Consider the following 17,816-nt stretch of genomic DNA (forward strand, 5'->3'; position numbering starts at 1 on the left):
AACAACAACGATTGATGATCCAGTTGATCAGTATTTTCATCGTGATAGAATACCGTTTATTTCTATCATATATTTTGTCTCTCTTATTTGTTCTTTCCATTTCCTCTTGATCTTGGCAAAATCTCACATGGTATCAGAGCTGGTCCATGTCTCACATGGTATCAGAGCCATTAGAGTGTCATTGGTTTGCTAATTGAGAGAAATTTGATGCTATTTGGGGTTTGCATTTTGGATCTTTCTATTGCAAGTTTTTATTGAAGCTTGATGGGTCAAATATGAGGTCATCATTGGATTTAGGAGGTCCAAGAAAGTCAATTTTTCCTTTTGTTTCATCCAAAACGGACTTCGGAGGCCAAATCTAGAGGCATTCGAAGTTTGACGCTGTGACGAAAATTTTCTAGAAATTATAATTTTGCAGGCATTTTTCAAATAGTGATATCTTACTCATCTGAACTCGTTTTTTAGAGAATTTTTTTTGTTTTGGGGTAGAATTTCATGATCTGTACAGTGGTACAGAAGTTTTCTGATTTTTGGATACAGGTTTTTCGGAAATCGCAAAATCTCAATTTTTACAACTTTGGAGGCTTCGTTGGGGCTCATATGGACTCCTTTTAAGGTGCCGTTTTTTTTTAAAGTGCATATTTTTTCATCTACTTTCATAATCTGCCATCTGTTTGTAGTGATTTTAAGTAAAAATTGTACTTTCAGTATTTGGCCATTTTTGGCATATTTGGTACTTGTATTTCACTTGGATCTCAGTTTAGATCACTAGCAGCATTTGTTGAAGTCTCTTAGTTCTGATTTTCAGAAGTTGTAAATTGAAATAAGAAGTCCACTTTGCCTTGTTTTGCAAGTGGCCCATTGTATACGCATTAAGTATAAAGTGCCAAAATCACCATTTTGGGGGGATTTCTTGATTGAGTATTTTGGGGGGGTGTCTTGTGTGATTGTGCCTCTCTCTATCTTGTGTTTTTTCATTTTGGTGCTATGGGTTCTCCTAAATTTCCACTTTTAACTCCTCATAATTATGCATCATGGAAGATTAAGGCATGGAGTAAATTAATAGAAAAAGGACTCATTCATTATGTAAATGAAATTATTACAACACCACCTGATCCTAAGGCTAATCCTAATGCTTAAATTGAATGGCTTACTAAGAATGATATGGCACTTGGAACTCTTAGAAAGTATGTATCAGATGACCTCGTTTTTCACATTGATAAGTATAAAACAATTAAAGAGGCTTGGGATATTTTAAAGAAATTGTATGGTCAAGTTGATGAGATTAAGGGCTACAAGCTTGATAGTGAACTCACAACTTTGGATCCCAAGGATTTTGATACAATCCAAGATTATGTCACAAAAGCAACCGAGTTAAGAGAAAAGCTAAAGGATTGTGGAATTGAAAAAAAGGATGCTCAATTGGTTTATAACTTTTTGGACAAGCTTCCTTCAGAGTATGTAGCCTTTGTGATGCAGAGCATCATGAAAAACCCTTCAAGAACCCCAAATCAACATGGAGTTCCAATCTCAACACAACATCTTCACTTGTATAGAGGCATAATCTGATCATAATCATCATTCTACAGTCCAAAAAAATATTAATATCAACCAACCAATCCAATATCAAATCCATCATATCATTTTATAACCCTTTGAACATTAATTAAGATCAAAACAATGCATTATGCTGTCCTAGTTAATGACAGTTTGATATACTCGTGCTCAGTTATTAATAACTTTCAAACCAAAGAATATTTGGAAGATTGCTTCAGTGAGGCTATAGAAAACTAGGTTTCTAAAGCCATATCAAAAATTGAGAACAATCCAATAGTCATTTTTGAGTTATACCCCCCGTACTAAGACCTATGTTTACTGTCATAGAAAAAACAAGAAATGTGCATGCCTAGTCCACCTAGGGCATCAAATATCTCCCAAAATACAAAACCATTTGATATGAAAGAAAATACATCTGAAAGCCCCTTTATTATATTTTTACCATGGTTATAATTTGAGATATGAACAAACCCTTGTACACACCTCCATTATTTATGGTTTTCAATCTGTTTTCACCAAAACTTACATAAATTTCTCAAAAATGAATGAAATCGATCCAAACCAAAAGAGAAGTAAAGGTTAATCACACATATTTTCAATGAATCCAGTTAGAGGTCATAAATATTTAATATGCGTCTATACCATATGTTGCAACATGGCTATTTTCAGAAAATCTGGAAGTTGCAATCCATAAAACATCCATAACTTCTTTGTTTCTCAATGAAATCACTCCAAACAAAAACAAGAAGGAAGATAATTCAAAATAATATCTAAAAATGATAATTATACATGGTTTCTAGGCTATACAGGTCCATACAAGGCCTGAAACCAACAAAGTAACAACATAAACTATCAAAATGGCAAGCTTATGAATGCACAAATTGTTCAAAATTGTTATCCTCCTTATCATTCCCCTTGGTTTGACAAAATAAAATATTTTATAGCATCTTGGTCAGTTTGTACCTTATAACTACCTCCAAGACCTTTCAACTTCCCATTTACAACTTTTCCAAATGTTGCATTTTGACAACTTTTAACAAATTTTACAGTTTTTGTCGAAATGGACTCAAACTTTGTTTAAAAACTCTTGAAACCTTAAAATGAACCTTAAATGACCTTTTATAACTTTTATACCCTTCCATGGGTCTTTTGACTCATTTTGACCATCTTGACCTATAAGGGCCTATATGGACAACTAGGACATAATCAAGACTTGCTTACATTTTTAGGCTTCCAAGCCTTACAAATCATTCCAAATGGATTCAAATACATTATAAATGAACTTAAAATACCAATTATATTTCAAATGATGACTTTGAACATATATTTTCCTTACACCATGGGTGCTCTTGCACCACTTTGTATCTAGCTTTCACACTCATAGGTTAGCTCAAGGTTCCTCATACGCTTCTCCCTCATTTGATTCATTCATGGAGATGTTGATACTTGAGCAATCTAAGTTGACCACAATGGGGATTCTCAAATCTTCAAAGTTACAAGTTTTGGTGGATAATAAAGGGAATCAAAGCAATAAAGGAAAAGGAAAGAATCAAAAGCAACCTAAGTCTAAACCACAATAAGATGGAGCACAATATTCCTCTCCACAGCGAGGTGATTCACCATTCTCACCTAAGAGGAAATAATATAAGGATAATTTGTTTTGTGGATATTGCAAGAAGTCGGGACATGATGAACATCATTGTTATAAGAAGGATATTTATGAGTTCAAGAATCTTCTTGAGAAGAACAGAATCAACCTACCTTCTAGAATGTCTACATCAGCTTCTTCTTCCAAGGATAAAGGAAAGGATCACTTGTTTGGGACAAATAAAGGAAAGGGACAAGCTCTTTGTGCTACTCCAAGTCATGATTCAGGGAGATGGATTCTAGATTCAGGGGCTTCTCATCATATGGCATCTTCATAGTCTATGTTTTCTACATTTGAGACCTGCCACATGCCGCGAATTTTGATGGGCAATCATACATACATGGATGTGATTGGGAAAGGATCTATTGCCATTGGGGATAACTCCTTCAATGATGTGTTGTGTGTACCCCACTTGACAAATAATCTTCTTTCCATCTATCAAATCACAGATGGGGCAACTAGGAAAACTATGGAGTTCACACCTGATTTAGTTATCATTAGAGACTTGGAGAGTGGAGCTATCATTGCAACTGGGGTGGTTGATCATGCATCTCGGTTGTACTCTTTTTCAGATTTTGGTCCTATTGATAAGGTTGGTTCTTCCTATGTTGATGATTTAGATTTTGAGGAGAACTTTGGGCATTTGAACTTGGGAAATCTCACATGTGACCCCAATCTTGAGCCTTGCATTTCATCTCCTTCTATTGATATTACACCACCTATTGCACCTAATGATGCAGCTAGTGCGACAGTTTTGCCTTCTTATGATTCAGTGCAGCAAGATATTTCATGTCTTCCAGCTTTAGTTGATTGGGATGCCTACTTGACAGACATTGCAGGTTTGTTTGTGGACTCCTACATTGTAGATTTGGGAGACACCATTGATGACATTCATCTTCTCTTTGACGAAGATGATCCTTCTTTGATTGTTGCGAGGGATAACTCTGACCCTCTTGTGCATTCTCTACATGATCAATTTTAGAGGTTGACATGATTGTGGATACTTTTGTACAACACTTGGAGGAGGTCTCTTTATCTTTTGAGGAGACATATGAGTCTTTGGATATTGTTCTACATTCATCTCCACTAGATCTTAGAGTGCCTTTTTTAGCAGTGTGGCACAATTTACCACCTTTGGAGGGGGTACCATTCAACATCGACATGGGGACACTTGAGCAGTTTTCAGAGATTCCTTTCATCATGAGTATTTTTGCTTCATCTTCCCTTCATTGTTGGGGAAACTTCATGGATACACCTTTGGTTTTGTTTCTTTCTAAGGGGAGGAACATGGTTTGACGTTCATGGAGTAATTTCTTCATTCATCTTTGAGCTTCTATCATTGGTGCAGATTCCATATTGAGGGGGGTCTTCCCAGTCTCTCTTCTTCTTCTCTCATATGGGGGGGACTTTTTCCTCACATGGGGTTTTGTTCCTCACACACTTCTATGAGATTTCTTTGTATCTAGTTTTTATCTCTCTTTTGGGGGAGGGTTTTTGCCCATTGGGTTTTTATTTCTTTCCCTACTTTGTGAGAGATTTCCTTGCATTGGTTTTCATGCATTTGCATTTGTACATGGGTCCCTAATATGGCCTCGTAGCTGGGACCCATCTTGCATTGCTTAGTTGCATTGTAGACTTAAGTGCATTCCCCTAAGTTGCACTTAAGGGGGGATGTTGGTATAAATAATTATTCATCTTGGAGATTATTACACCTTACTTAAGTTTACTTAGGTACATGCATTTCATAGTAGTTTGGGTATGAGACACTTGGGTGTTTGTGCCATATTGGGATAGTGTGTGTAGGAGAATTTCCACCTTTTAGGGTGTTGATCTTGTTGTTACACTCCACATTCAGTGGGTGATCCACCTCATGTGGAATATTATATTGTTTCTCCTACCTACCCACACCTATTTCCTACCTACCCTTGTTTCTTATTGAGCCACATGTCATGTTTGTGTGCTCACATATCCATATAGCCTTGCCTATATAAGCAGACTCATATTCATTGTATAAATAACAACGATTGATGATCCAGTTGATCAGTATTTTCATCGTGATAGAATACAGTTTATTTCTATCATATATTTTGTCTCTCTTATTTGTGCTTTCCATTGCCTCTTGATCTTGGCAAAATCTCACAAATACTTATGATCATAAATTATAATAATTTTATATGCAGAAAAACTGATCCCAATTTAATATGATTATATTCACCTCATGCACTCTTGTCATAATATTTACCATGTCATTTACTTTTCTCACTTTTTTATTAGTATTATAATATTTATTCATGCACATCAATTTTTTTTTAGAGTTATTTTATTTTCATTTTAAATTATTAAAATATATAAGAATTATTTCTTGAGTTATTTAATTTAGGTAAAAATTATTTATAATTATTTTAAACATTAAAATTACTTATATCATTTTTTAAAATTGAACAGTTTTTAAACATATAAATATTCATATGTATTTAAATAGTATAAAAAAAATTAATTAATTATTGAACATGATCATAATTTTTATCTAATCTAATAATTAATAATAAATAAAATTATAACTATAGCTTAATTACTATAGAAAATTAACAATAAAAATAATTATTTTGATTATAATAATCTTAACTAGTAATTATTTAGTTAAAAAATTTAAATAATTATAAATCAAAAAGTAATTTATTCTAGTTAAGTTTATAGTTTAATTGATTAAAATACTTATAATGATAAGTTATAATAATTTTAAATTAAAAAGTTAAAATTATATCTTATATAAATTTATTTATTTAAAAATATAATATTAACTTATTAATTATAATTTTAAAATATAAAATTATTACATTTATATTTATAATTATGTAACCATATTTAATATGATTATGTTCACTTCATGCCTAGTAATACAATTTATTATGTTATTTACTTTTCCCACTTTTTTGTATTAGTAAAAATTGCACATTTTAATTTATTTGTATTTTAAAACCTAATAATTTGCCTAAACATTTTCTTAATAGTAGATGTGTGAATTTTTTTCCATAAGATTATTAATTTATTATATATATATATTGGTACTATATTATTATTATTATTTTATATATATGTGTGTGTATGTGTGTGTGTTTATTTATATAAAATTTTAACAAATTTAGAATTTGTTAAATATTTATTTGGTGGATGTGTAAAATAAATTTGATAAGAAAATTTAAACATGATAAATATTATTTTAACATATCTAAAAAATTGCCTAATTCAGATAGTGGATCCTTAAAATCCCTAATAAGATGCAAAATTAGAAACTTAAAAATCATGCATCTTAACTTTAGAAAAATTAAAAAACATATTTCAAAACAAAAAATTCATAATTTAAATTGATAGAGAATCGTTTTAATAATAATGAATTAACAAAAAACAATGACAACGCATTGCAATAATACTAACTTGACGACAAATACCAATTAATTATACATCAAGTTTAAGTTCCCTTAGTGTTAAGAAGATTCCAATACCCATAGAGTAACAGCAACAAAACAAAGGATTTCTGGCCCCAAAAAATAAAAGAAGTGTGTGACGTTTCATATTCGGGATATCAAATATTTCTTGTGTGTAAGAACATGTGGAATCTAAGTGAACTATTATTAAAGAAAATAACATCCGGTTGCTTCACCACAAATGTATTGGGAATCTCAGTGGCCCCACGGAAGAGAAAATAGGATATAAGGGTTGCATCAAAGAAAACGAGGATAAAACTGTGTGCACCACAAATCTGTAGCTATCCGCCATGTGATAGCGCGTGAAGAAGATATGTGGGGACGGGCAAAAAGTGATAGAGAAAATAGGATATAGGGGTTGCATCAAAGAAAACGAGGATAAAACTGTGTGCACCACAAATCTGTAGCTATCCGCCATGTGATAGCGCGTGAAGAAGATATGTGGGGACGGGCAAAAAGTTTAGATTTATGCTTGGATTCACTGTTTTATACAGATAATTCGAATGTACAATTAGAATGTTGAGTTTATTCATATGTCGTGGATAGATAATATCCACATGTTGGATAAACAGTATTCAAAGTATAAATAGTTGAAATTTAGATATATGTATGGATAATTGATTCTTTATGAAGAACAGAATTTTAGATTTATGCATGAAAAGTTTATCCAGCATATACTTAGAAATTTACTTATGGATAGTGGATCTTACACGTAGTGTAAGAGTTTAATCTTGTGGATAGATGGTCCTACACATAAGTAGACAAAACTTTACAGCTTCTTTAAGTGGGCACAAATTTATTTATGGATATTGCATCTTACACGTCGTGCAAATTTTTAGACTTTGGATTTATGTATGGGAAGTCTACACAATAACAAAGTAACTATAAATTCTTATGGATATTAGACCTTATACGTACCCAAAATTTTCAGAGGCTATTATTGAACATAATCCAGTTCCACAGTCTGTTCAACGGTTCAACCATTGAACGAACATATATTATATGCCACGAAAAAAAAAAGTTTAGAATTTTAAAAAACATGTAAACTATTATTCCCCTCTCCATCTTTATTTAATGGCGTAGGGCTGAAGAAATCTATCTAATCAATAAATTGAAGTAGAGGAAATAGGATAAAAGGTATGATAACTGTGAACAAAATGCAGCAGATAATGTAAGCTTGTTTTACTAGCTACCCTGCAGTAATATGGGAAATAAGATTTCTTCTCATTCTCCACCCCCGCTATCGCATGCCAATCCCTCCTTCCATTATCTCTTTCCCACTACTGCATATGAAGTTTTTGTTAATCACCGTGGAAAGGATACAAAACAGTCTGTAGCCAGTTCAGTGTATCACAATCTTCAGAGTAGAGGATTTAAAGCGTTTTTGGACAAAAGATCTCTACGAGCAGGACAATACATACCCCAAGCTATTACCTGCGCAATACGCAGAGCTCTGGTTCATGTTGTAATCCTCTCTCCCAACTTTGCAGAATCCGAGTGGTGTTTGGATGAGCTGTTTTTGATCACTCAAACCGGGGCTCCAATCGTCCCCGTGTTTTGGCAAATTCGACCGTCCGAGGTCCGAATGGAGCGCAAGAGTGGAGTGTATTCGAAAGCTTTCCGAAAGCATAAGCAGGCTGGAAAATTCGATAGTTCAACTCTCGAGAAATGGAAAAATGCTCTGCGCTGGGTTTCACTTGTTGAAGGATTTGTTAGTGAAGGGTAAAATAAATTTTAAGTTTTATTTTATTTATTTTTATTGGGTTGGAGTCTGGTATCTTTAAGATATTATTTCTTTACAGTTTCAGTGATGAAGGGAGGATGGAGGAGGAAATCACAGAGTCTGTGGCTGAATATATTGAAATGGCGAGATGCCAAGGCAATCAACGTAGAAGGATGGCTTAAAATGAGAAGGGTGATAGACTTGATAGCCTGATCAATCAGATAACTCTCAAGTTTATAATTATTGTATGGCAAATCCACGCGCCACTCTAGACATATGTTGTGACACATCATATGACTTTTTTTTTTTGTTCAGGACAAGTTGGCGTCTTAGCCACTTGCTGCTATCAAAGATACTATTCTTATGTTTATACAGTCTATAAATGCTGTACCAAATTTCATGTGGGTCTACTTTGAATTACTTTCAACGAGCTTTCTGGGCAGTTTCTTCATTCTTTGTTCATTTTCATTTCTCATATGCCAGCCAAAAGAAGTGTTTACCTATCTATTCCCTTGGTATGATTGATAAAACTCAATTCCTCAAGGAACGGAATCTCAAAGAAAACAGACCCAATCAAAATGAAAACGATTGAACATAATGACTGAATTTATGAAACATTGATATCTTAAATTTCCAGGTAATAAAAAATATAAATAAATTTGGTTGTGATATGTGAAATTTGTTAAGGTCAAAATAAAGATAGAATCACCTTTTTTTTTTTTTCTAAGAAAGTTGTTATATTGAATATATATTTGTTTGAACATATCTTGAAATAATTCTAAAAGAGATTTTAGAAATACGTGTCACCTGGTAATATCACTTTGAAATCATTTGATGAGGTGTCACATTGGTTAATCCATGGTTATGGCTTGTGGTTTCCAAGTGAGCTACTTGTCCATATAAATAAGTCTTGGGTGAGTGGTTTTTTAATTTATAAAGTCATCTTTGAAGTGTTGAAGTGAGGAGTCTTGTTATTGTAGGCTATGCTATCAGATTTTCAATAGAAGAGCAAGAAGTTTCTTCCATGTTAAATATCCAAGCTTGCGAGTGTATTGTAGTCAATTAGTTATTATTAAATAATATATTGGTTTGATGTTTTGAAGGATAGGTTTTCTTTATGCTAAAAACAATTTTTTCACGTATATTGGCATATCCTATTTTCTTTTTATACTTTTTTTAATTATTTTCTCATTTCTATTTTTAAAGTGTTCTTATAATATCATGGATTTTTTAAATCTGAGGGTTATTGTGGGAACTAAATATTTGTCCTAATTTCACTTTATGGTAATATTTTTTTTTACATATATCAAACATTTATTTAGTATATTTTATGGTACTAGAGATGCATATTGACTATTTAGACTAACATACAATATCAAAGCCATGTTTTGGTCATATGAGTTGTCTTCTTAGTCTATCAATCCTTGTCTAAATGAAATCTTTGCAATTGATCTTACTTTTTAGAATACAATATAGTAGACACTTGATAAATGGAGAAGGTGGAGCATTTTGAATTGGTTATGTGGTACATCTTGCATGCTATTGACCTAGAGATGATGCTTGATAATCTTGAACCACCCTTTGCATTGGTGTTTGTGTTCATTCATTTTGAGTTCATATACAACAAAGTAATCATGTTTGTTTCTTATTTTCAACTCCCTGGTCACTTGGATAGAGTTGGGTTGTCTTGACTATGAATTTATGTTCTTATACTGGATGCATGGTTTTATCATCATGACCTAGAAATCACTTTTTACTAGATCTAAATTTTGGTCATTAGATGACCTTGAATCTCATATATTAGCCTAGTTTATCTATACAATGTACCTTGCCATAATTGTAGGATTGGTGCCACAGTGCCATGGAGGACACTACATCTTTCATATTTTTGCAATCATAGCATCATATTAGTTCTCTTGGTAGTAGAGATATCCATTAGAGGTAGATGATATTTTCTGAGGAAGATGCCAATCATGACATCGTTAAGAGTTCTTGGATTCTTATTGATCATGTCAAGGGAGATTTGTTAGTGATATGAGGTAATTTAATAGTTGTGTACTATGATCCTTTGGTTAGATGCTTTTAGAGATCTAAGTATTGTAAGAGTTTAAAATGAGATGATAATTTTTTGCACTTATTACTACTTGTCCAATTTGGGGGAAGCTAGAGATACCTTGTTGTTCAAGGGGATTCTATATATGAATAGTGACTCTTTGATGAAGTTTCAATAGAAAAACTAGGGATCCTTCACTTAGAGCTATGAGTTTAATATGAACCTATTGAAGGGATTGCTCATATAGAGAGACTATGTGACTTTATGTATCTCACGAGGAGCAATCTCATTATCATTCTTAGTCCACCTGGTAGAAAATTATGTGATAGGTATTTCCAACATGGTTGTGACAAGATATCTCATTAATATTCTTATGTTTATACAGCCTTTTTGTTTACTTTTATAAATTCTATACCAATTTTATGTGGGTTTTGTTTAAAGTACTTGCAACAAGCTTTCTTGGAAGTGTCCTCATATTTATAATTCATTTTGATTTCTCATATGCTAGCCAAAAGAAATGGTATAGTGACAAATGTTAGTTTTAACATTAATGCATAAGCAGATTATGACTTTATTCTAAACTACTTTAGCAAACCAAACTTGTAATGTTATATATCTATTCCCTTGGTATGATTGATAAAACTCAGCCCCCTGAAGAAATAGAGTTGAAAAGAAAATAGACCCAAATAAAATGAAAATGGACTGAACATATTAATTGAAGTTATGAAATATTGATTAGAAATCTTAAATTTCAAGGTTATAACAAAAAGGGTTGAGATATGATAAATTAATTAAGGGAAAAAAGAAACTATTAAGATAAAATCATCTATTTTTGACATAACTGTTATATTGAACATATTTCTTTGGAAACATCTTGGAATATTTCTAAATGAGATTTTAGAAATATGTGTCAACTCATAAAATCACTTCGGAACCAGTTGATGTGGTGTCACATTGGTTAATGCATGGTCCTAGTGGTTTCTAAGTGAGTTACTTGTCCATATAAATAAGTTGTGGGTGAGTGGTTTATTTATTTATAAAGTCATATTTGCAAGTGTCAAAGTGGGGAGGAGTCTTGTTATTGTAGGTTATGCTAGCAAAATTTGAATAAAGGAGCCACATATTGACCTCCAGATTGTTAAAGCTCTAAGCTTGTAGTGAATTGTAACTAGTTTATTATTACTAAACAATACATTCATTTGATAATTTGGAGGGTGGGTTTCTTCTTTGTATAAAAAGAATTTCACTTTATATTGGCATATCTTCTCTTCTTTCTATAATTTTTCTTTTCTTTTATTATTTGTATTTATAAATTGTTATATTAATATCATTATTTTATTAAATCTGAGGGTAAATGTGGGAACTAAATAGTTACCCTGATTCCACTCTATGGGAGTAATTTATTTTTATGTGTATCAAACATTTATTTAGTATATTTTATGGTACTAGAGTTGTATATTGAGTATTTTTGTAACATACAATATCAAAGTGGTGTAGCCATAACCGGTGAATCCTCAAGGAGAACAAGCCGACTTATGCAGCAAGAGTAACACAATGGAAGAAATAATAAAACATTGAAAGATTATAAATACAGATCATATTATCATCTTATAACCTCCAGCAACCAACCAATTATCATCATACATTCATCATAGAACATCCGACAATCAACCGGTTACATGCAAGCTAACATGCCAGATACAATCCATCTGAAACTTTCAGACTCATCCAGATCTCTAATCATGAATCTAAATCCTCATTATGATATATCACCCTATAAATGATTACATAATATCATATATATACCCTCTGAGTCATATCCGAGCTAGCCAGAAAAGATTACATTTACCAATGTAGGAAAGTGAAACGTGTAAATAGGTCGGCCCTAAGAATGGAACGAAATTATCCAGAAAAGAACCACCAAGAAGTGTGAATCAATGGGAAGGTCAGTGAAGGACTTGAGAACATTAAGAAAGACCCAAAATAGATCCGCACACCAAGAAATCACTCCAAAAAAGAAGGAAAACCAACCAGTAAGGCCAAAACTACTCCGAAACCCAAAAATTGTCAAATTAGAAGCAATATCTTGCCGGAAAAGAATCCAAATGGACTGAAAATATGGAATTAAGCACAAGAACCATCTTGGAAACTGAAAATATGATTTGCAATGAAAAGAAAGCCACCACTGGAACATACCGACAGGAACACACAAAACTGCACACTGAACTGAACAAGAACTAAACTAAAAGGAAATATTTTTGGTTGATGCAAAATGGCTCATAGACCAAGGATGCTCCTGTATCACAAAGCCATGTGTTTTTCATAGGATCTATCTTCTTGGGATATTAATCCTTACCAAAATTGAAGCTTTTCAATTAATCTTATTTTTATGAATACAATACTCTGAGGCATTTGACGAGTGGAGGTGGAGCATTTTGGGATGGTCCTATGATCACATCTTGCATTCTATTGACCTAGAGTTCTTGCTTGATAATTTTTAACTACGCTTTAGATTGGTGAGTGTGCTCATATATTCTTTTACTCACATACAATAATTTGCATTCATGTTTATCCTTTATTTTGTAGTCCCTAGTCACTTAAATAAATGTAGGTTGTGTTCACTATGGTTTTATGTTCTCGTATTGGATGCAAGGTTTTATCATCATGACTTTGAAATATTCTTTTTACTAACTCTAAATTTATGTAGGCTATGGATTTGGACATTACATGACCTTGAATATCCTATTACAACCTAGTTCATTTGTATGAATGTGCATGGTCATAATAGTGGGATTGGTGCATTGCTGCCATGGATAACACTATAATATTTTACATTTTCTGTGATCTTGGTGTAGTGTAGTAAATTCTAACTTACATTTGCAATCCCCTGCTCAACAAAATTTTCCTAGTATAGAATGCTAGGACTAGGGCAACCCAAGGCCCCTATCCTCCTAGACTAGGGAATCTAGTGCCCCTGTCCAAGTATTTTGGCCCCAAATTTAAAATTACAATGGTTGAATTTGCATGTAGTAGAAAAGTACTCCCCGATCTTGGTATTAACTAAAAGTTGCATCCAAAAAGGTGTAAGTTGCATATAAATAGAACTCCTCTTGTTAGAGAATCTATCATCAAGAATTCTTACAATTCAATTGCAATTGAGCATTCAATCTAGCATCTTCAAGAAAATTGATCATGTCTACAATCAAGGATTCAATCATTCAAGTTTCAACAATCATGATCAAGTTTTATATGATCTTCCATGATGGAGGAATGTATTAACATCAATCAAGCAATATCAAGCTTTATGTGAGAGTTCAAGGCAAGGCTTTGATATCAAAAGGTATCATCTATCATTTCAAACATTTCAATTAAGGTTTTCATCCTCTGTCCTTTATGAGGAAAAGTTATCTTTTCATTCAACATTGTTGTAGTGGAGGTGAAAACACCAACACGAGGTTTGACTTAAGCAAGCCCTTATACACCACAACATTTTCCCCTATTTTCATGTGTTCAAGTGTAGGTCCAAATTTAGAAAAGGCTACATGAGCACAAATCAAATTATAACATATCGTCTCAACCTTTGAACACACAAAAACCCCTAAACTAAATTTCCCTACCCCAATGTCCAACACTTTTGAGCTGATTTTTTGAGAGACAAGTATATAAAGCCTTATGATTCAAAATATAGAACCTTCTACTAATGAAGACACCACTATAATAGGGTGTCCTGCTCCCATGCCCAACAAATTCTGCTCCAAATTGGAGTTATAGGTTTCTCTTTGTATCTCATTTCTAGATCTTTGCTACTATGTTGGTTTCTAGTTCTGTATCTTATTGTTTATGCTAAAAGTTATCAATTTATTCTCATTTTATCTTACATCTTGCATATTCCTATGATATCATAACCAAGTCATAAAAAAAAACCTTCAAAAAAGGAAGAATTAATTAAAGTGTTTAACTCTCCTTTAGGATTGAAGTTGAACCTTGTTGGTTGTTTCCCAATTGAAAGAGAAATGATCTAGTTAGGTTGTGTCTATAAGTTAAGATCCCAAAATCCAATAAATCATTTTGAGTCAAACCTAATTCTTTTTGCATTATTTGGCACTTGTATGTTTAGATCTAAGATTGTTTTCTAAAAATATTAAATTTGTATGCACTTATTTCTAAAATTTATTCCTTATGTGCTTCCATTCATTAATTAATCACAATATTGCCCTTTCATATTGCCTAATTAAAAGGCTAATTGATTGTATCATTTTTATATCACATAGTTTAATCGATTAGTTAATCAATTGCCTAATTGCTATCATTCCATATTATTTAGTTAATTGGTTGATTGATTGCATCATATTCATTTATATTTATAATAAATTTTGTCAATTAGTTAAAGGCATTGAATGCATAAAGCAATTCCCTTATCTTCTTCTCTAGTTTTTCTTTAGATGGGAGAAATTGTGTGTTCTTGGGGCTTGCACTTGTTTATGAGTTTCATAACCTACTGTTTTGAATTTGAAATTTCTTTGAGAAAAAGTTATAGAATCATATCTTCTCATGATTTAACTAGTAATGGCATTAAGCCTAAGTTGCATGTTAACTTATTTCCACCAGGGAGCTTAAAGAGAAATGTACCACAATCCAAAATTCATTTTGCCTAACATACCTAAAAATCATTTCCCTTATGCTTCTCATGATAAGGATGACCCTTCAATACAAGTGTATAATGTATGGTTGATGAAAATTGACAAGTAATTAGAAGGCCTTCAACAATTTGTGAGTAGAGAACACTTAGCTGAAGAGGCGATCCCTTTGACTGAGAATCTAAGGAAGGTGATTCAAGGTGATGAATAGAGTGCGGATTTACTATGCAACATAGCTCACATAGTGGACAAAAATATTATGAACATAGCTAGTTGTGTAGAAGTGCTTGGATAAAGCACTCCTAAAAGCCAAGTTGTGATACCAATGCCTATGCTTACAACAATACCCAATATTCCTACATACACATTCTCTATTATGTCTATTGCTGCACCAAATGGTAATGTCATCCACGTTAGTAATGAGAATAATCCTATCAATCAATATAGCTATGTGCCTCCATCAACCAATCTTCTTTTTGTTTGTCAAAACACACATCAACCATCTCCTCCACCCACTCATCCATTTCAATCCACCACCCTAATCCAACTTTTCACAAACCAATTCACCTATTGATGCCACCATAAACCATTTGCTATGAAATGTGTCATCTCTATAACAACAATTGACTAACATAACCCAAACCCTATCCACTCTCCCATCATATTGTACAATCAATTATAAAGGGAGAATGAGAGGGTCCCCCTAGGGAAGTAGGACAGAAACCAAGCAGCCATAGGCCAGACTTATTTTTACCTAGAAAATTTCCACAAACTGGCTTTTAGATAAACATTGTGTTGGAATAGAATTCATCCACGTTATCATGATGACCAAAAGGATTTGTTCATGGGTTTTCTAAGGCCAGCCTTTAATTGGACGCGTCTATTCTGGCTCCAAAATGGCAGTACGGATTGGCGTGTTAGTCGCATGTTTTACACCATCGATTTTGCAATAAACGGCTGTGATTGACTAACACGTCGCTATCACTTTATATGAAAGATTTGTTTTATAACCAGAATAGCTTCAGCCCCTTAATTGGACTATCAATAAATGTTGCTTATATGACACATCTCCGAGAAATGAGAGCTCCATGTATAACATTACTCAAATTTGCTTCTCCTCCCATTTGTCCTTTTTTATCTTAGACACTGCTCAAATTTGCCTCTACGCCCATTTGTCCTTTTTCTAATCTATTTGGTGTTCGTATATGACATCTGAATCATTGGCTCAGAAATTTCATACGGCTATTGCTTAATTCTAATTTATTCCAGCCTTCCAGACCCTACATCTCACCTAGGTCAAACAAATAAATTAACCCTAGTTTCAATATTTTAGCTTCTAGTCAGAGATTCATTTTCACGCCCACATTTGGCATTTTGAGAATTGCATTTGGTTTTTTAGTGGGTTAGAGAGGATGAGGTAGGCAGCCCATTGGATGATGGAAAACAAAGCAACAAAGACCATTTAATGGCGTAGGGCTGAAGAAATGGAGTTGGACGATCTGTTCAAAAACACTAAACACAAACCAAAAAAAGGCGGAATTGCCATGAGCTGAATGGAGCAGATAATATAAGCATGTTTTACTCGCTAAAATATGGGAAATAATATGTCTTCTCATTCTCTGCCCCTTCTATCGCATGACAATCCCTCTTTCAATTATCTTGTTCCCTCTACTGCATATGAAGTTTTCAATAATCACCGCGGAAAGGATACAAAACAGTCTCTAGCCAGTTCAGTGTATTGTAATCTTCACAGTATTTAAAGCTTTTTTGGACAAAAGTTCTCTACGAGTAGGACAATACATACCCCAAGCTATTGCCTGCGCAATACGCAGAGCTCTGGTTCATGTTGTAATCCTCTCTCCCAACTTTGCACCATCTGAATGGTGTTTGGATGAGCTGTTATTGATCATTCAAACCGGGGCTCCAATTGTTCCCGTGTTTTGGCAAATTCGACCGTCCGAGGTTCGAATGGAGCGCAAGAATGGAGTGTATGTGAAAGCTTTTCTAAAGCATAAGCAGGCTGGAAAATTCGATAGTTTAACGATCGAGAAATGGAAAAATGCTCTGCGCTGGATTTCACTTGTTGTAAGCTTTAAAAGTGAAGGGTAAAATACATTTTAAGTTTCAATATATTTATTTTCGTTGGGTTGGAGCCTGGTATTTTTAACATATTGTTCTTTTACTGTTTCAGTGACGAAGGGAGGATGGTGGAGGCAATCACAGAGTCTGTGGCTGAATATATTGAAATGGCGAGATCCCATAGAAATGAATGTAGAAGAGAGCTTAAAAGAAGAAGGGCGTTAGACTTGATACCCAGTGAGAGTAGGATTTTATGGTAGGCTGGTCAAATAGATAACCTAAATATGCCTTTATTGCTTGGTAAACCCACGCGACATTCTAGGAATATGTTGTGTGACACATCGTATCATTATATTTGTTGTTCAAGAAAACGTTGTCATATTAGTCATACTGGTAGTATCTCATTTTTCTTTGATGCTACTTTTAACGTTTCTTTCTATAAATTCTGTACCAATTTTATCTGGGTATAGAGTCATTGGTTCTTTCTATAAATTCTGTACTAATTTTATGTGCGTTTTGTTTGAATTATTTTCAACAATTTTTTTTTGCAGATTTTTTATTCTTAGTTTATTGCCATTTTTCGCATCATTTTTCTCTATGCCATTCTCATGTTTATACAGTTTCATTGTTTCTT

At 33.2% G+C, this 17,816-nt stretch overlaps 1 protein-coding gene across 1 annotated transcript; it reads left to right on the forward strand.

Moving 5' to 3' along the window:
- The first annotated feature begins 7,894 nt into the window (after nucleotides 1-7,894).
- On the forward strand, nucleotides 7,895-17,442 carry LOC131069901 (uncharacterized). Its single transcript, XM_058005448.2, has 4 exons — nucleotides 7,895-8,412; nucleotides 8,493-8,578; nucleotides 16,857-17,208; nucleotides 17,295-17,442. The coding sequence occupies exons 1-4, from the start codon at nucleotides 7,895-7,897 to the stop codon at nucleotides 17,440-17,442; spliced, it is 1,104 nt and encodes a 367-aa protein (XP_057861431.2).
- The last annotated feature ends 374 nt before the right edge of the window (nucleotides 17,443-17,816 follow it).

This window comes from Cryptomeria japonica, chromosome 7 (genome assembly GCF_030272615.1).
Source record: "Cryptomeria japonica chromosome 7, Sugi_1.0, whole genome shotgun sequence".
Taxonomy (NCBI): Eukaryota; Viridiplantae; Streptophyta; class Pinopsida; order Cupressales; family Cupressaceae; genus Cryptomeria; species Cryptomeria japonica.